Source organism: Diabrotica undecimpunctata, chromosome 9 (assembly GCF_040954645.1).
Source record: "Diabrotica undecimpunctata isolate CICGRU chromosome 9, icDiaUnde3, whole genome shotgun sequence".
In the NCBI taxonomy this organism is placed as follows: Eukaryota; Metazoa; Arthropoda; class Insecta; order Coleoptera; family Chrysomelidae; genus Diabrotica; species Diabrotica undecimpunctata.
In genome coordinates this window covers 21,477,481-21,498,430 of record NC_092811.1, presented here as the reverse complement: position 1 = coordinate 21,498,430, position 20,950 = coordinate 21,477,481, and the positions used below count along the sequence as shown (strand labels likewise).

General features: G+C 33.7%; 1 protein-coding gene across 1 annotated transcript in view; it reads left to right on the top strand.

Moving 5' to 3' along the window:
• The window catches only part of nrm (neuromusculin), a 671,433-nt gene extending 662,413 nt beyond the window's left edge, over nucleotides 1-9,020 (top strand). Inside the window, exons 20-21 of the mRNA XM_072544107.1 lie at nucleotides 5,223-5,365; nucleotides 7,572-9,020. Coding sequence (XP_072400208.1) covers nucleotides 5,223-5,365; nucleotides 7,572-9,020 — 1,592 coding nt within the window. The remainder of the gene's footprint in view (nucleotides 1-5,222; nucleotides 5,366-7,571) is intronic.
• The last annotated feature ends 11,930 nt before the right edge of the window (nucleotides 9,021-20,950 follow it).

Sequence of the window (20,950 nt, the reverse complement as noted above, 5' to 3'; positions counted from 1 at the left end):
GAAGAATGGACGATGTACATGAGTTGGTCCGTTCCCACCTTCAGATCGCTAGCGACCGAATGAAGAAACGGTACGATACACAAGCCGAAAAGGGTTGCTTTAAGAAGAACGACAAAGTATGGCTGTATAATCCCAAGAAGCGAAAAGGTTATTCTCCCAAATTGCAGCAGTTTTGGGAAGGTCCATACCTCATTATGGAGAAGATCAACGATGTCATCTACCGAATAAGCAAGATTCCGAAGGGAAAGCCGATGATAGTACACCATAACCGGCTGGCGTCTTTCGAAGGTGACCACGACGTAGATGAAGAAGTGGAAGTAAACCAAGTCCAAGACGTGTCTGACCTCACGTTTGAGGAATTCATGGGTGCCTATGGAGGTACCGGTAAAGCAAGACATGGTGTTACCACTGAAGAAAAGCAAGATCTACTCGCGCTCCCCGATGACTACTCGCTGGCCCTTACCATCCCGGCCAGTATCAAAGACGCACCAGGGTTGGCATCCGTCTTTCGAAGGAAGTTTGGTCGAGTTGCAGAACTTCAATGCCAAGTGCCAGCTCCCGGTAAAACCTTGAAACTCCAAGATGCATCACGTTACCTTTTCTACCTGGTAACAAAAGACACTGCCCGTGACCAACCTACCTACCGAGATGTATGGGAAGCCTTACTTCAATTGAGAGAGCACGTACTAGAGTCCGACGTGCAAAAGTTAGCCATGTCAAAGTTGGAGTGCCGCCAATTAGATTGGAGGGTTATCCGAAATATGGTGGAGGAGATCTTTAAAGACACCGAAGTCCAGGTGTTAGTCTGTTGCAATCCGCATAGTTACTGGTGCGGAGAGAAAACCGTCCCTTGTCATTTTTATACAACTGGAAGTTGTAAAAGAGGGTCCAGTTGCCGATACCAGCATACAGTTCCGGTTCCAGTCCCGACAAGGTTCCAGGAGGAACCATCTTTTAAGAGGGGGGCAATGTTACGATAAATATACTGGCCTAACTTTTATGACTAATTATTCTGTTTTATTGTAGAAATTTCGGTGGAAGTCTAGAACCAAAATTATGGTGAATGAGCCGGCTAAGCTTCTCGATCTTTCGATGCTGTTCTAGTATATCAGGATTTCGTATATAAATACAACATTTTTATATGGAGGGCAGTTAATACTCAAGACCCGCGCTCGCGAATTTGTACGTACGGATATAATAAATTGTCAGATAAGTTAATATAAATAAAGAAATAAATTAAATCCGTAAGTGTTATAAATATTGAACCGTTTAATAAATTCACAACAATACACTTACATTATTGCCTCGAACTTCTTAAAGCTGATTTCTTGTTTGCACCGTTGTTAAATGACGATCCCGTAAAGCGTTGACTCGTATAAAACGATCATCTAAAGCGGTAGTTTTGTACTTCCTGTCACTTCCCGCTTTACGCTTGTTTGTTCCAGTTCGTATAAAACGTTCCACTATCCTTTGAATGGTAGAGTATAGTACTCACATATTCACAATTTCGCCCAATTTCAACCAGAGCAACGGCTTTTGGAAAATCTTCGACACTAAGAACCATTATCAATCATAGGTAAACAAAATGTTAGTGTCAATATGACATAATGATAACAGTCACCAAAGCCACCTCGTCGTATTTCAAAATAACAAAATAATCATAATTAAAAAGTCCTAAATTGTGGGTGGCAAATTCATTTGGTTCTAAAAAATGAACCAAGGCATATTTTGACATAAAACAAAAAACACAATGCTTAGGAGACATGGTTGCAACCGAAAAATATAGTTTTAGGAAAATTCGCAAACGGCATTATTCCACAGGATTATTTAAAGTTAGGATAATAAACCACGTTTTAATAAATCCCGTACAATAGGTCAAATATAAAATTTTATCAAAAAACTGACTATACCAAATTAAAATTTGTAACTTTATACACAGTGTGCTAACAAAATCATCAAAATAGGGCTAAAAATAGAAAAATTGAAATACTTTGAATTTAACCAAAATTTTCTCCGTTGCGTTTTTTTTGCATCTCTGAGTATATACTTTTAGGGAAATATTATTGCTTTACTAGTTGTATAGCATGGTAATCATTATTATATGATGTATAATGTGTCTAGTTCATCTATATTTATATAAATCCAATTAGATAATAGTCGGTATGAGCTCACAATTGGAATTGATTGGTGTGTGAAGAATTGGTGATAATGATATTCAACCTTCGATTGGAAGACGGCACTTAAGAAGAAGTGCCTTAAAACTCTAGTCGGAAAGTCTATTGAATATTGAAATAGACTACTTGTTCTAATTTTTATTAATGTCCACAAAGCACTTGCCACAGTGAATTAAATTCTAAGAGACGTGGTCCGTCCTGGCACCAGGTACCTCGCACATCATCCATGACATTGATATTAGTGTGCAGCGACCCCAAAAACCCTTAAGTAGCGAGTCTACACTGATTTTGTATCAAATTTCCTTAAAACTTTAGGAGACGAGGACTGTTGTGGACAAGGTGCCTCAAACACCATCACCGATACAATATTAGTAATGCGCGACCCCCAAAAACCCCCGAGTAACGAGTTTGTACTGATTTTGTATAGAATTTCCACAAAACTCCCGTTGTGCCCGTTGTGGACACTAGGACATTCAAGACCAGCACCGCCATGATATTCGTGATTACTTACTTACTTGCTTAATCAGTAGGCCCATTTGTACCTTTCGGTGTTGGGCCGTTTATAATACAATTCATTAAATTACTATAATTTACAGTCTTCTGAGGTGTCCTAGCTCTTAATGAATTTTCTCCATTCCTTCCTATTGGATGCCATCTGTGTTGCTTCCTGCCAAGTCTTACCCTTACTCTGCAGTGTCTGCGAGATGTCACTGTATTCGTGATTAACGACCCCAAAACCCCACGCTTGTTAGTATTCTGCGACCCAAAACACCCGAGTGAGAAGTTTGCACTAATTTTGTATCGCATTGCCACAAAACTCTAGGAGATGAGGCCCGTTCTGTGAACCAGAGGCATCGGAAACATGGAAGGTTCGGGCTTTTTGCTGTTGTATTGCATAACCTAAATAGTAGAATTTAATAACTTTTATGGCAAAAATAAATTTATTTATTTTGGCAAGATTTTTCAATTTTTCCAGCAGGTGAAAGTAGCCCAGATCCTATTATTTTCTCGAGGTACCCAGTTAAAAAAAATGAATTTTTTGAGTGCCATAGAAGGTGAGATATGGCAAATTTTTCCACCGGGCTTCAATTTGAAGTTCCATTTTTAAAAAACGGTACTCGTCAAATTCTTCCGTCTACGTTAACATGGCGGTATTTTACGAGTACAATCATTTTAACGGATTATAACTTTTTACATCGTCTATGTATATGCCATCTATAAAGTGGATCATAAAATCTAGATCTTCACTTATAATTTGTTCAATTTTTAGCTCTTAATGTTAATTAACAATTAATATATGATTTTTTTTAAATGCTGTCTTTTGTCTTTGGTTATAGGTTATTATTTTAAGATTGTGTTATTTCACCATCTTTTTAGTGAGTATATTTATAAACACATGACACAAAAAAATATCAAAGTTACTATAAATGTTTATAAGCTAAATAGATAGCCCTTTTTGAATATTTTTTTAATAACACTTTTGATAACATGTTTTTTAATGTACAGTACGTTTAGTTTTTGATTATATATTGCAAATACATAAAGCGTTAAAATTGGCAACATTGTCTGATACGAGGTAATTGTAATTCTCCGATCCCCTCCGCTCAGACACCTATACTCCTAGACAGAAAACGAGAAAACTATTTAGTAACACATAACAACACAAGGGATATGCAACTCCTTCCGTCAATTTTTGTTTTGCTTACTTACAGCCGGTTTATTTCTTATAACATAAACTCGATAAAAATACACTGACCATTATAAGTCGATGCATTTGTATCGGTTTTTAATCATCTGAACAATTTTTTGTGGTTGAATTAAAAATAAAAGTGCATTTCATTAAAAAGAAAAAAACAAAAAATATACACTTATTGTAAATAAAAAATAATTCTTAATAAAATAAGAAATAATTATTTATGCCCTGTAGAAATGATTCAAATATTTGACCTTCTACGGCTAAACAATATCCCAATCTGTCATAAAAACTTCTGCGGACATATGTAAGAGTTTCTTCTGTAATAGAATTGGAGACTTCTCGTATTCAGTTTGTTAATGCATCCACATTTTGGGCTCTAGTCTCAACATAATGCTTTTGAAATGTCCCCAAAAAAATAAGTCCATGGGTGTAAGATCTGGAGATCGCGCAGCCAACTTAATATCGCCTGTACGCAAGGAATTGATCTCCCCTCATCAAAAAAACACAGAAAATAAATCTACACACTGTAGTCCAGAATTACCACCATAAAACCCTTTTATTATTTGAACTTTTTCTGCGGGCGTATAAACAGACATGTTGTTTATAAAAATAAGTTAAAAATCTATGCTCTTATTAGTGTGCTTTAAACAACCACTGTAGAATGACAAATTATTGGCGACGGGGCAACGGAGGTTCATGGAAAGTCGACGGCGCGCAATGTTGCCATTTATAGTGTGTATATCTAATTTAAAACTTAACGTAATATATCTTAAAATTCTAAATACCTCTAGATTCACTGTGTCAGTAGTTACAGTTGTTTATACAGTCTCTGTTCGGGATAAACAAATTGAATAACTTACAAACTATTAGGTCGAACTATCTGAGATTTAGCATACTTCAGTAACTCATTAATTGCAATAATTTCTAAAGTTGTTATCTTACATGTCATTATTTTAAAAAACAAAGTTATTAACATTTATAAATTACTGCAAAAATAAGGGTTTTTGCAATTACATACCATGGTCAATAGTTTGTCAAAAAACAATTTTTTTAATTTGTATGATCGTTTAAAAAAACAAAGCAATATCAGCTCTACATCTTCAAGGATTTGTCATCAACTACCCCTCATATACCTTTTAGAACCTTTAAAAAAATTTATTTTACATGAAATCTACGATGTTCTTACAGATAGACTGGAATATTTGATTATAACCAATTACACATTCCAATGTTTGTAGTCTAAATATTTTCTTTAAATAATAATTCTTTTTAAATGTATTTTCATTTGATATTCTTTAAAATATTAACAATTTAATACGTATTCCTAAAACTAATAAAAATCTATATTGTAGCACCCAACATGTCCTCTACCGAAGATAAACCGAGGCTGGGGGGTGGCCTACCTCTTGGAGGTACTGCAGACCCCTTAAGTGACCCCGACAAGGGATTCTACGAAAATCTTCCGTTCCATGGAATGCAAAATCCACCCACTAAAGTAAGAAATATACAAATGGATAATATGTTCACGCATTTTTTATTTAAATTTATGTTTAAAATAGTAAATTGTCTTTTAAAACTGTCGATTACTTATTGAATTGGCTACGTGTAAATGTAGGGTCCTGTCACCATGATTTACATAATATTTACTGTTAATTTATTTAGTTGTCTAGACGTGTGGTCAAACTAGTTTTCCAAATTGAACAGTAACGATATGTTGGTTTATTTTATATCAAAAACAGATGTATAAGATTCTATTTTGTACCTCTATTAAGTAGTCCAAATATGTTTATAATTGTCTTTTATTGTTATCGATTAGTTATCTCTTTTTTGGTACTTTCATTTGATGAAATGAGATTTATTTATGTATTTATCATATGGCATACAATCAGAACACATAACTAAAAATCAATATAAAACTTTACATGAAGTATTACAAACGAACATCTAATGTACATATTATTAATATAATGTAAAACATTTTCGGTCGCATTTATGAACTCATTGAAAACTCCAGGGAATCGCCCCTTGTATCGTCTGTCGTTACGCACCACAGTCACACTCAGGAGTAAGGGCTTTTCCTCATCTATATAAGCTGTTAGCACATTTACTGCTGCTTGTTCTTATTCTGTTTAGCGTTGTCTATGTATTCACGAGCGGGTGAGTCGCTCTCCCATTGTCTTCTCTAAGCGTTGGTGAAGTTGAAATGTTCCTGATGTAATCAGTTAACTTAGGCTCTTAACAATAGAGGATATCTGGAGTGCAGTCTGTTTATTTCAACATCAAACTTATCATGGAGGATGGTTAGCCTCGATTTTTCGATATTCTCTTAGAAGACAATGACTTCTTCTGCAGTTTCGGCGGTAGAATGTGACTCAGAATGGGAAGCTAATAGTTTTGTGGGTAATACTTCTGTTGGTAAGATTTTCTATATAGTTAAGGTCTTTATTTAAGTGGTTTTGTGTGTTTCTTTTGTTTATTCTCTCTTTTTTTCTTCTCTTTGCCTGATAATTATTTATAGCTGTTCTAGTTCTTCGTGATAGCATGTTTCTCTTCGGTCTTGAATTTATCCTCAAACTAATCACTTTTATGGGCACAAGTTTCTGTTCCTATTTCATCTTTCGCTTCAGCTTCAATATTTTCCTTTACTTTGGTCCAGTAGTAGTCTATATCTTTCTGGCCATCTTTATTTACATTTGATTCCTTTTCATGTTATAATGCTTTCCGAATACCGTTCTGCAACTGTTGCATTTTTCAGCTTTTGTTCATTTAATTTTTTTCTATCCATTTTTTTCTCTTTGTTGACGTTTTAAATTCTAACTCCCACTGTTAAGATCATTAGGCAATGATATGACTCTAAGTTTGCGCCTTAATAACGTCTGCAGTTCATTACATTTATTCCATGCCTTGAATCTATTAGGATGTGATCAATCTGTGTTCACAAGTAAGTTGGTGATTGCTTATAGTTACAATCGGTCGATAGTTTTCGGATTATCTGGCTTCCCCCACTTAGTTTAGCTTGCAGACCAATGCAGCTACGAAACAGGTGGCCCTTGGTACCATAAGTAATATAGATCTCCTGTCTATATTTTTGTCCATAGTTCTTGAACGTTATACTGATATTAATACTTAATATTACAGAAGATAAATATGTAGAGCGAATTTTACTAATTATGTAGAATAATCATCAACTTTGGCCAATAAGACTTTGCCTCTGTTTGTCCAGATTGTAATTGAAAGTTAATCGGTACAAAGAATATAATAAATACGTCTCGAATATTGCGTAGAATCTATCAAAACGGTGCTTTCCCATTTACATTTTTAGGTACTTGCACCAAGTTTTCTGAGCTTGGCTATTCTTTGGATTTTACCCACTTATTTTCTTAGACATTTTTGTTTCTGAACTATTTCCAACCTTATACTGTTTGCGGATTTTAAAAGGATTGTATGCTTCGTGGTTTGAAACATCTCTGGCTGACACGATGCTTTAACCAAACATATCGTAACTACATCGCTTCACAACAAAATGAGTTATATTAGCACGCTGGACTTCTGATAGGTCTCATCTTATAAATACAAATACAAAATCAAAAAAACGATTGAATTGACGTATTTTAAAAGACAATTTTTTGTGTTCATTTTTTTTTTATTATAACATTAGCTTGTTTTGTTTTGCATTTTGTTTATGTTTGCATGTTTTTCAGCCTATATCAATCATAGCTCCATTTCATCAAAGAAATATTGCTCGAAAATTTGTACCGTCAACTTCAACTAAGTCTTTAATATCATCAACACAAACGTTGGCTTCTACTGGTCCATTCCAGTTTAGTGAAAGTGCGCCGCATACAGTAAAGAGAAACCAGTCTTTTAATGGGTTTCAGAATCACCCTCCAAGTAGACTTCATTTTACAAGCTCTCAGCAGATATTTAGCATTACGGGAAGCATGAACAATTCGTTATTTGGATCCTTTAACTCACAGCCCTCTCTTAATAACAACAACAGTACCCGATACTTGCCATCAATATTTTCTTATTTACCACACAATTTTTCCCAACGTACTGGAGCTTTTACCTTCTCAGGTGTGCCGAATCAGAACTCTGGAACAATTAATAGGGTACAGTCTTTACATTCAGCTGATTTTTCGATGCAAGGTTTAAGAAAAATTACCAGACTTAACTCTGTCAGTTCGGCCGATGCGGTGTTAGGAAGAAGTGATGATATTAGAAGAACAGCATCAGGTATTAACAAATCCACCGAAGAGCCGGTTAGAAAGTCAGAAAAGATTAATTTAAGAAGAAGAGTCAGTAGCGGCTCTAACCGGAAGTTAGCTACAATTGTTGAAAAACGTTTTGGTTCTTTAGATATAAGAAAACATAAATGTTATTCGCCAACATTTTATTCTATGAGATGCAAAAAACATGCCAAAAAGAGACCAATAATAGTAACACTTCCCAAAAAGTGTTTTAGTGAATTAGCACTATCAAATAAGCCAGAGAAACAAACAGAAAATCTTTCAGACAGCATCCAGATAACTGAAGAAAGTCCAAATGCTAGACTCAGCCAATCCTTACCTATCCCTGCTCCGAGATGTCGAAAAAAACACGAAATCGTTTATGCCAACATATCTAAATCTCTAAATAGTACCCTTAATTCAGAACAAAACACATCTGGTAGTTCTTGTGAAAATGAGGAACAAGAAACTTCTATAACTGAAGTGGAAGTTCATGCTGAAACTACTAAACCACAGCCTGGAGATAGTATGATACAATTGGCACGTTCCAAAAATATTTCTACATCAACTATACTCGACCATAAACCAAAATTAATAGCTGTCAGTCCTAAGACCAACAACTCAATTCTAATATCACCGCAAGCCCTTAAAAATTCTCCAGTTTTAAAAGTCAGCCCTAATTTCATTAAACCCAACATAGTAAGCCCCAAAGGAGCTCTTTCACTTCAAATACAAGCCAAAATTAAAACTTCTGCAGAAGTAGACAAGGCTGATGTCAAAGTTGACGGTAAAAAGAGTGAGCAAGTTTCTAGTGTGCCAAAAATGCCCATTTTGAATGCTGCGCACAGCTGGAATCCTAATGTATCTAATAAAAATCATCAGGTGTGTAAATGTTTGAGTATATCAGTCAGAGCAGTTTGAAGCTGATTATTTATGTAAATATGATGGCTTGAAATAAGTTTGCTGACTGAATTTAACTAATCTAAAAGTCTATTATGAATTATAAGAAAGTGTTTGACTTCTGAAATTACATAATATAACGATTCATAGAAATTTATTGATATATAATTTAATAATATTATGACATTAACATAAACAGTAAGTTAGTACTGTTACTAGTACTATTACTATTACTTAACTATTAACCTAACCTGACATGTTTATTTACTGTACATATACTTACATATACCGATTCGGCAAATTTTCAACTACCGTATACGTTATTCAGTATGTGGAACAAAGATAACACTTAATTGTTTGAATATAAGTGAGAGGCAGTCACCATCTCGATGGAGTAGGTATGACTTTTAAACAGTGTTGCTATTATTTCTGTTACATCTTTCCTTCTAAAATTTTAGTCCGATACATGAGTCTAAAATAATATTTAAATCCACTACAGTTCATTGTAGAATAAAAATTAATATTGTCCCAAAAAAATTCAAATAAAGTAGCCACGTAATTGTTATTTTCTAATCGATTTTATTAATTACTTTATTAGTTAACAAAGAACAGTGATTTAAGTAATTTATGTGTGGCAACAAAGCATTATTCCCCTGAAAAGTTTAAAATTTTAAGCAACGCCTTCTTTTACAGTGCGAAGCGGCATAAAAATACACCGATGACCGACAGTAAATTCTAATTATCGGACATTGGTGGGGTGCAGTTCTTTGCATAAAATTATTTCGTCGCCAACTTTCCGTCGGTAAATCTTTAAGAAAAACTCAAACACTTATAGGTATTCGAGTTTTAAATGTAATTTTTGTAGATTTTTAGCTGTGGTAGCTAGGAAATAAAACAATAATTAACTTAACAAACATTAACTAAATATAAATATTATTTTTATAAGAAAAAAAACCAATCAAAAAAATTATTCTAAATAATTAAAATTAAAGGCATTTTTAAAAAATCTCTAACCAATTAAATGTTCAAACAAACCACCATTTTAAGCTAAACAAAATCCGAATCTATCAATTAAAGCAAGTCTCATTGCATTTAGCTGATTTGGTTGTACTCGACTACAAAGTTGAACAATCTTTTTTTACAATTCTGCTAAATTGGTGGCTCGTTCGAATTCATGGCGATATAATTTTGATTTTAGCATTCCTAAGAAATAAAATACCAAAGGTGCTAAATCTGGTGATCTAGGGGGCCATTTTATTGTTCCTCGTGTAGAAATTATTCGTCCAGGAAATGTTTGTTCCAAATAATTTGTAACTTCGATTGCATTATGTGCTGGGCAACCATCCTGTTGAAACCAAACATCATCGAAGTTGACCGCAAGGTTTCGAACTGCTGGAATAATCTGATTGCGTAATAAATCTAGATACTTTCGTCCATTCAGATTTCCCGTAATAAAAAATGGACCAATTATATTATCGTTATAAATGCCAGTCCACACATTTAATTTCTTTGGGAATTGTGTTTTCGCAGCAATACTCAAATGTTTCTTTTCACTAGACCAATAGCGGACGACAGATGGATTATGACATTTATGGATTGTGAATGAAGATTCATCGGAAAACATTTGTTAAAAAGTTATTGTTTTTAAAAAGCAGCAATAAATAACTGTATTATTTCTACAATGGTTCCCATAATACCATTTCACCATTTGAATCTTTTCTTTTTGAAAATACAGTAGAACCTCGATAGTTCAAACCTCAATAACTTAAAAACCTCTATAACTTCCAAAAATTATATGTTCACTTCCTATCGGAGCCCAAAACCTCTACAACTTAAAATACACAATCTCGATAACTTAAATAAATAATATCAATATTGGCCCTCAGTAACTTAAAGAAATGTTTTCACAATCTCTATAACATAAAATTGTTTACCAATGACAGCTGAACAGCTTACTGTATCATAAGTTTTGATCACTGTTCTAGAAACATCGATTTAGGTACTGTGTGATACCTTGCTTAAAATGAGTTCAAAAAGAAAATTAACAACGCTAACATATGCTGATAAATTAAAAGCTATAGAAGCAGTGAAAAATGGATTCAAAAGAAAAGAAGTTGCGGCTCTGTTTGGAATACACGAGAGTACATTATCAATCATCATAAAAAAAAGAATTTAATTTGGAACAGTGTTTGTTTACGTGGTTAAAACAGTATCGAAACAAAAACATCAGTATCAGTGGACCCATACTGAAAGAAAAGGCTGTAGAGTTCGCTAATTAACTAAAAATCGATAATTTTAAAGCCAGCAATGGCTGGTTAGAGAATTTCAATAAACGAATGATTTAGCCTTAAAAAAATGTGCGGCGAAAGTACGAGCGTAAGCAAATCAGTCTGCCAAGAATGGAAATCCCAATGGAAATTGCATAATTTAGTGAATAATTATGATCCCAATGATGTTTTTAATGCTGATGAAACTGGTCTATTTTTTAAATGTCTTCCCGAAAAAACATTAACATTCAAAAATAAAAAATGTCATGGAGAAAAACTCACCAAGGAACGACTTACGATTCTGCTTTGTGCAAATTCTACGGGCACAGAAAACCTCAAACCTTTAATTATATAGGTAAGTCAAAAAAACCTTGGTGTTTTGCAGGTTTAAAATCACTACCCATGGATTATGAAGCCAATAAAAAAGCATGGATGACAGCAGAACTTTTTAAAAAATGGCTGATTAATATAGATTAGCAAAGGGCAACTTGAAATAGAAAAATTGTTCTGTTCATCGACAACTGAACAGCACACGGGGACATACCACCATTAAAGGCAATCAAAGTACAATTTCTTCCACCAAACACAACATCACAACTTCAACCTTTGGATCAGGGTATCATTAAAAATTTTAAAACATTATACAGAAAAGAAGTTGTTAGAAGAATGATAGCTGATATGGAGCAAAATACGATTTCTTCTATCAATGTTCTTCAAGTAATGAGGATGGTGGACAAAACATGGCAAAACGTAACACTCCTCACAGTGAAAAACTGCTTTAGAACCTGTGGTTTTTCTTCAGAACCTCAAGAAATCATTTTGAAGAGGAAGATAATAATGATCCTGAATAATGGAATAACAACATGTACTGTATTTAAAGTTATAAAGACGATGAATTTAATGACGACCCACAAACTTCATCTAAGAGCATATCAATCAACGAAGCAAGAGTGCTATAACGACTGTACAATCATTTATAGAGCAGTGTAGAAACATAAAAGATAACGTATTTTCTTCTCTATGTTATTGAAAATCAAATCGATTTAGAATCTATGAATTGTTTAAAACAAAAGAAAATCACAGACTTTTTTTAGTAGACTATACCTTTAATTATTGCTTTAACTTTTTATAACAAATATAATAAATGAATGTAGTGTATGTAGTAATGTAGTGTATAATAAATGCCTATATTTTAATGAACTTCTGACCTATATTAATCCATCACAACATAGACCCTTGATAACTTAAAACCTCTATAACTTAAAATATTTGGTTTTTCCCTTGGAATTTAACTTATCGAGGTTCTACTGTATACGCTTGGCATGTTAATTATTTGTTTTCAACCTTTTACCACGACAGCTAAAAATCAAATAAATCGACCTTACCTTATTGACCTTAAACCTGCTGTACAGATAAGGACCGCCTATTCTTTTGAGGGGAAGTGGTAGAGAGGGCATATGGTTTATACTATTTTTCTGTCTACTGAAGTGCGTTATTTATTTAGCTCACGCTGTTGTCGCATCTCAATTTCTCAATTCAGTATTCTTTGTTAATTAATGAAGTAATGATATAATCGTTTAAAAAATAATACTTACATGATTACTTCATGTAAGGTTTGTTGGGGCAATATTAATTTTCATTCTACAATGAACTGTAGTCGATTTAAACATTATGTTACACTCATGTATCCGACTAATGTTTTAGAAGGAGTTATGTTACAGAAATTTCGCAACACTGTTTAAAAATTAGACTCGCTACTCCAAGTGCGTGGATTGTGTCTCACTCCTATTCAAACAATTAAGTCTTATCTTTGTTCCACATACTGAATAACGTATACGGTAGTTGAAAATTTGCCGAATCGGCAAATACATATATCACTGTAAAATCAATCACTTTCGACCATCGTTACAGATTAACCCTTTAAAGCCCGATTTTTATTAAATTAAAAAAAAAACAGGGTTTTTGTGAAATTTATTTATTTTAGAATATTTATAAAACAAATTCAGTCGAAATAAATAATGCTGATCCTGAAGTATATCCTGCAGGATGTGGTATTCTCAAGATACCAGCAGGAACATAGCGTAACAAAAAATTAAATGAGAAGTAAAAACCAGGTAGCACTTCTTTCTTCCTATCCTACCTATTGTTTTGCATGGAACGTTGCACAACAATTTTTGTCGTGTTTGAGACACGTCTCGTATTTCCGTGAGTTTGGCCAGTAGAGGTCGCGCTTTGTAAAATTTGTCAAATTCGAGATCAGTTTTTTTTTTTGGCTGCACTGTATTATCAAGCAGATGTAAATTGCCTCGTAACCAGCGATGCTGTTACGTGACATAGCCGAACTGATGAAAGAGTCTCGTAATTCATCACGTGACGACCAAAAATCTCTGTAACTGGGCATTTCCTTTATACCCATTAATAAATTTACTTCAAGACTCCAAAATAGAGTTATATCACTTTGCTAGCCGTACTGCTAGCGGTACATCGTCTTTAATATCCGATTCCGATCCTTGATTATTTGGAGTATTGGTTGTTTCATCTTGATTGTTAATTTGGTCTTCAAACACGATGTCCATATTTCCAATATCAAAGACATCCTCATTATTTGGTCGCCGAAATGTATCAACATTCAATTCATCTTCCAAGACGCTTTCAATATCAGAGACAATTGACTACTGGTCACTTGGAATTTCATTCAATAAGACGTCAACCTCGTTTTGGGACATATTTTTTGATTTTGCGTATTGGCAAAATTCATATAGGAAATGCCCTGTGGTCGTACCAGAATACTACATAAAAGACAGTGATCCACAAAAAAAATTGAAATGTATTTTTACAAATAACAGTACTTGGTGTTAAACAGACTTCAAAAATATTACTTACACGTAATTTTTGTAATTAATAATAATTGAATAAACAATACCTATTATTCTCTCTACTACTGGAGTCATTCCGAAGAACCTCCTAGAAAACCTAAGAAAGCTAGGTCTGAATGAACATCTCTACAAGACCATGCAGAAAGCTGTACTTCTCTCAACGTCCAGATGTGTACGAAAATTTTTGGGAGATACTCCAGCATACCAAGTCACCTAGGGCTCGATAACACGGAAAGAGTCCCACCAGAGCTCAATGCTTTTGATACCGTAGGTATCTGGGATGAGTGAATTTTTCCCTTAGAGGGAGTGAGAGCCGTATGGCTAAATCTGATAGAATAAACAAGAAAACAATTAAAATATATGTCGCTCTGTCAATACCGAACGTTCGCTTCAAATGTGTGCTTGACTAATTATGTTATCCAGTAAATGTGATTCAATCAAATCGGTTCTAAACTGTTTAGATACTTATAGCGGCTTCCCACAATCGGCGATTCTACAGATCATCGCGCACAGCCGATGACAGAGCTCTTCCTACGGTCCGTGAAGGTGTCCACTTTTGTTTTTTGCCTTCTGTATGTCAACATTAAATTGTCTTTCTTCTTTTTTAAGTCTTTAATCGAAATAGTACTATTCTTCAATTGATTTTTTATTCGGTTCCATGCATCGTATATATCGTTCCGGTTATTATGCCCTGACGCCGTGGAATTCCATCATCATCAGTGGCATTACAGCTCGTTATGAACCAAAGCCTTCTTCAGAACAATCTTCCATTCTCCCCTGTCTCTGGCAACTCTTCTACATGCTTTAACTCAGATGGATTTTAGATCATCCTCTATGTTATCTTGATACCTAAGTTTTGGTCTTCCTCTGGCTCGTCTTCCCACTGGTCCTCTTCGGTCGAAAATTTTTCTGATCATTGCATCTTTATCTCGCCTAATTACATGTCCTATCCATCGAAGGCGTGCTTATTTTTATTCCATATGGTAGAATTCCATAAACTTGGTTCATTTTGATACAAATTTAAAAAATTAAAAATAACTTTGTCTACTCCATTTTTTATAAAAAACTGCAAAAAAACTTACTACAGATAGACAGACAATACTACAGACAACTACTCTTGTTAGCGAATGAACAATTTCTGACTTAAACTTGTCTGCTAAAACACGGAGGCGCTCGGATCACGTCGCACGGGTATGTACCGCAGCTTTGATCTTACCGACTCTCGATGGATACGACGCACCAGCACAGACGTGCCTGTGCTCCCACGAACGAGACATTTCCCACGGTGCGTGGGTGCGAACTGGTCCGCGTCCGTCCGCAATATCGCCGATCGTGGGAAGCCGCTATTAGAATATAGTATAGGCAACCAATTTTACACACTGGTATGACTATTAAACCGCTGTGAAATTTAAAAGAAATGTTTGTAAACATGGTCATCTCAGCATACCGACAGTCATCAAAGAGTTAAGCGATAACGGACTGTTTTATAGTCAAGATGGTAACAATAAACAAAACCAAACTAAACTTAAGGAAAAAAAATACCAACTGAATAGAGACAAGCTGTTTCAATACTAATACAACTTACTTTGGTTAAATTCGACTTAAACAATATTAACATTATTAAAATGTACAAGTTAAAAAATATCAATAAGAAACTTCATGGCAATATTGGCCTATTCAACATTATTAGCTAATAGTAAAAGATTTTTTTTTATTTTATAAAGTTTAACACTTTCTTTAAATTAGTTGCTGTAAAAAAATATTTTTTAACTGTTTCCGTAATAGATTTTTAGATAATCTAAAAAGAGACTTGATTTTTTGGTTTAAGTGATTAATTTCAATAATCTTAAAAATATGTATGTGTAAAAGAAATAGATAAAAAGAAATCACTATATCGAAAATAAACATAACTCTTGATAATTATTTAAAACAAATTTATTTATTCAACATTCAATATATTTCTCGCTATCTCATATTTATTTTTAGTATGTTAAAATATTTTTGAATTTAATATGTTAAATTTTATGTTATATTGAGCAAAAATGTATTCGAAATACACTGCGCTCCAAAATTAACGCATAATTTTAAAATTCTTATTTTGAGTTGTAATGAAAAATTTTTTGTTTGTTCTTTTCTGCTTTATGATTGTTTTAGAACATCTTAAATAAAAAACTTTTCTTTTTTTACAAAAAATGTATTGAAATTAACAATATAACATCATAAATCTAAACATCTAAACAAACAACTGATCTAAACAAACTAACATTATAAATTAATGACGAAATTGAAATTTTTAAAGTTGAAGAAAATACTAGTACCGTATACTAGTATCAAGTATTGCCACCTCTGACATTTATTACTGCTTGACAACGATTTCTTATACTGAGAATAATCCTTCTGATTTCTTCGTGATCAATTTGATCCCAAATTTCAACCAACCGCAAAAACAGTTCATCTAATGTGTTTGGTGCATTAGGTAGTTTTTGTAGTTGTCTGCTTATGATGTCCCAAACATGTTCTATTGGGTTGAGGTCAGGACTTCTCGCAGGTCAATCCATGGCAGGAATTCCAACCTCCTGACGATACTGCTGCACCATTCTTGCCGTATATGGCCTGGCATTATCTTGCATAAGCATGAAATTATCCCCAATAAATGGCGTAAATGGCACGACATACTCTTCTAAAATGTCTGTTATATACATCTGCGATGTAAGCCGACCGTGATCTATTCTAACTAATTCCGTACGAGCCTCTAAATTAATCCCACCCCACACCATTACCGAGCCGCCGCCATACTGTACAGTCCCTACGGTGTTACACTGTGCGTAACGTTCCCCAGGCCTTCTGTACACTCAGTTTCTCCTGTCATCAGAAAAAAGACAGTACCTGGATTCATCGGTGAACAATATTCTTCCCCAATCGTCATTATTCAAATCAACACGTTCACGAGCAAAATGCAATCTTTGCCTTCTATGGTCTCTGGTCAATAATGGGCAAATTGGTGCCCTTCCAGGGTGTAGGTCGTTTTCGGCAAGTCTTTTTCTAATCGTATTTCGGCTGATTCTAAAGTTATAACAATCCAAAAATTCATTTTGTAGAGAAGTACTGGTAACAAACCTTTGTCTCAGTGTACGAAGTGTCAAAAACCGGTCTTGATTAGGAGTTGTAACCCTTCTACGACATTGACCAGGTCTTCTTGAGTTACTTCCAGTAACAGAAAAACGTGTTAACACTCTTGAAATGGTTGACTGGGTGACGTTAAAACGTTCAGCGAGTTCTAAAACCCCTTTAAACGTTCAGCAGAACGTAATCCAACCCAACTAAATTCGAAATAAAATGAAGCACAATTCGCATGTTTTTATTTTTTTGCAGAAAATGGTAAAAACATCAGCGTTTTTTACCGTTCTTTCGGTAAATTTTACAATATACCGGGGGTAACAATAATATATTAGCACAAAAATCGAAACATTAAAATTATTTGATTTACCAGGGTTTTTAAATTATGCGTTAATTTTGGAGCACAGTGTATTTAGTGGATTTGCAGACGTTATGCGCGTTATACATGTAATAATCATGGGTTTCTTCAATTAGCAAAGTTTCATTAATAAAATTTAATTGCATTTCTCTGCAAAAGTCAACATTTGAAGCTTTTAACTAATATTAAAATGACATCTCTTGTGGCAGTAATAAAAATTATTAATCACAAGACAATGTCACTGTGAAAAGTTAAATAAGACTAAGTATTTCGACGGTGCCGTAGATAAATTATAGAAAAGCAAAAAGAATATTCCGTTTTTTCTTTGTATACACATTATTTAAACCAAAATATTTAAGCTCTCATTTGTAGAACATTGGCCAAACACTAACAACTAACTTATTTTCAGAATGCTTTCTATACCCTATCAACCCCTAATTTCAAGCAACTTAACACAATGGCGCCTCCTCAATATTCAGCAACAATACCCCATCAAAAACACACCAAACTAATACCAAAAGCTTTATTTCAAGAACAAGTGCAAAAAAGCAAGTCCTTTTCCTCTAAATCCAAACAAAAGAAAAACCATTTCCAAATTCCTCTTCAAAAGTGCCACAGTTTTAAATTCCAAACGGCTGAGAGCTACTTCCAACCAATAAAAAACATCCACGAAGAGAATCTCATGAGAAACGGTTACGTATCGGATTTTCCCGAGAGTACCGCACATCGAAGCAGACACCACAAGCGAGAGAAGCACAAGCAGAAGACCAAGGGCCCTCTGGTCCTGCGAAGACCGAGCGACTACCAAGAGAACGTACATTTCCAAGAGAACATGCAGAATTCCGTGCAGCTCCAGTATCCTCAGCCTCTGCTTGGACGCCAAATGCCACTAACCACTAACAAGCCTAACGGGGTCGTTTACGCAGACCTTGACATGCCTGCTAACAAAAGAAGTTCGCACGATTCGACCACTTCCTCTAAAAGTAAATCGTCACAAAATTCAAAACAAAAGACTGAGTATGCAACGCTTAAGTTTAATGAGATCGGTCAAGAAATTGATGTCTAACGTACACTTTTCGATCATTATTAAATAAAAAAAGGTTTGTCTGAATATATTTATATATTTTATTTTATTTTTACTTTAACTAGCTTAATCAGTAGCAAGAGTGATTCTTATTTATTGTAGAAAATACTTTTTAATAAAGTTAACCAGTTTTCTAAGACATATTTTTATGTCTGATCGTATGGGAATGTGTCCTAGAAACTTAATCCGTTTGTAGAAGTATATCTCGTTTTTCATTTTCAAAAAACCAATTTTCACTCTTTAGCAACCTATCTTATTAAGATAATACCTTAGAAAGAAATATCTAGTGGGAAAATCTGTCGTCAATTTAGTTACTAATTTCTGGAATGTTTTTTGAGATTTTAAGTGATTATTTTACTAAACTATTTACTGAACAAAGTTGATTGGGTTTCCAGTCTTAAAATACCCGTTTGATGTTTTTTTGCAAGCCGTTTCTTATGAACCAATCGTCTTTTTCTTCTTTTAAAGTTGCCTATCTTCCAGTGATATTGGCGACCACATTTAGATACCCTTAACATACGTCGGTAACACCACATTTCAAATGCCTCTAATCGTTTTATGGCATCTTCTGTAAGGCTCCAGCTTTTCACTCCATAGAGGAGTACACTAAAGACGTAACATCTAAAAATTCTGATGCGTATATCGATACTCAAAGATAACTTGCAGAAAATTATTTTAAAACCGTTAAAAGTGCTTCTGGTTTTTTCAATAAAGTTTTTATTTAAAAAATTTTTTATATCCTCAGTGTTACCTAAAGGCAACACTCTAATGAAAGTAAACATATATTAAATTTTGACCGATGTTAAAGAACATGTGATTGAACACTTACCAACTTATGTGAGTCAAAACCCTTTAAATAATGCTAACTTTGTTAATTAATACAGATTCCCAAGACTCCCAGGAGTTGCCAATCCAAGGGAAGGTATCTGTATGGCTCCTCGATAGCAGTTAACAACTAATAACAAATTAGCAGATAACAAAGCACTCAATGTAACTTGAAGTGTGTGTCTTAATTTAACACTAGACAATAATGTGTTGAATATATATAATAAAATTATTTTATTAATAATTGAAGCGTTTATTTGAAAAACGACACGCAAATCAAGAAAAACTGCCCAGCTTTAATTTATTTCAAATCCTACTTCTACGAAGATATTTATTGTAAGGAATGTGGATATCAAAATAATTGTACAAGTTGGTTTCATATTTTTATTGATATTTTAAACAAAAGTCGCTAGATATTTAGCAAAATATATTAGAAAATGAACATAGAGGGTGTTTCATTACTTCATAATTTTCAAATCAAAATATTCCGAAAACGGTACACAGTATCGAGTTTTACCAAGAGTACATTTTTCGTGTAAATCTGAATGATGTTTAAGTTTAACTAAAATTTTGATTAATAATTATACTCTTAAAAAAGTTATATTGACTAATACTTAGTACGATCCGTGTAACTAGCGCCCTCTATGAGAATCAGATATAAAAACAAATTTATGGGATGTATCAGCTTCCAAAACATATTCGTATTAAATTTCATTACAATGTTGCCAGTAGTTTCGGCAAAATCGTAAAAAATGCGTAAATTTTTTTTTCTTCAACGCCCTGTATCTTGAAAACGGATGGCGTTACAAAAATTTTTTACAAAGCAAACCCGAATTATTTTTCATTTTTTTTTCCTACCCTAGAGACGGGGTTACTTTTTTTTGAAACACCCTGTATATTCTAACAGGTTATATATTCCCATTTCTAAAACTTCCTCTCCAGACATTACACTTTATCCAAGAAAAATTATTTCTTCCTGCAATGTTATGTTTTAAATTTCTTATTATTCTTTATTTTATTTTTTAATTTTACTCCCGAAAATGTGCCCTTTTTATTCCTGTTATATTGTATAGTAAGATATTTACATTTTAAAGTAACAGATATTTTTCTTTGCGCAAATATATTTAGTTTAGCAAATTTGTAATATATTCTAAATTTGTTTTAGACTAATGGGACAACAAATCCTGGTAGTGATACTTATATTTTTTAAGGTAATTGTTTTCTTTATAAAAGTATCTTTATTAGAAATAAAAGGCTTCATACAATACAAAAACTTGCCTAGATTATGCAGAGATTAATGATATCAATGTCAAATAATGTCTCTCTAAGATTATGACATATAGTACATTGCACTGACCCATAATTAGAATAGCAAGTAATTTTTTTTTCTCAAATACCATACACCACAAAACCAAAGTTTCGCT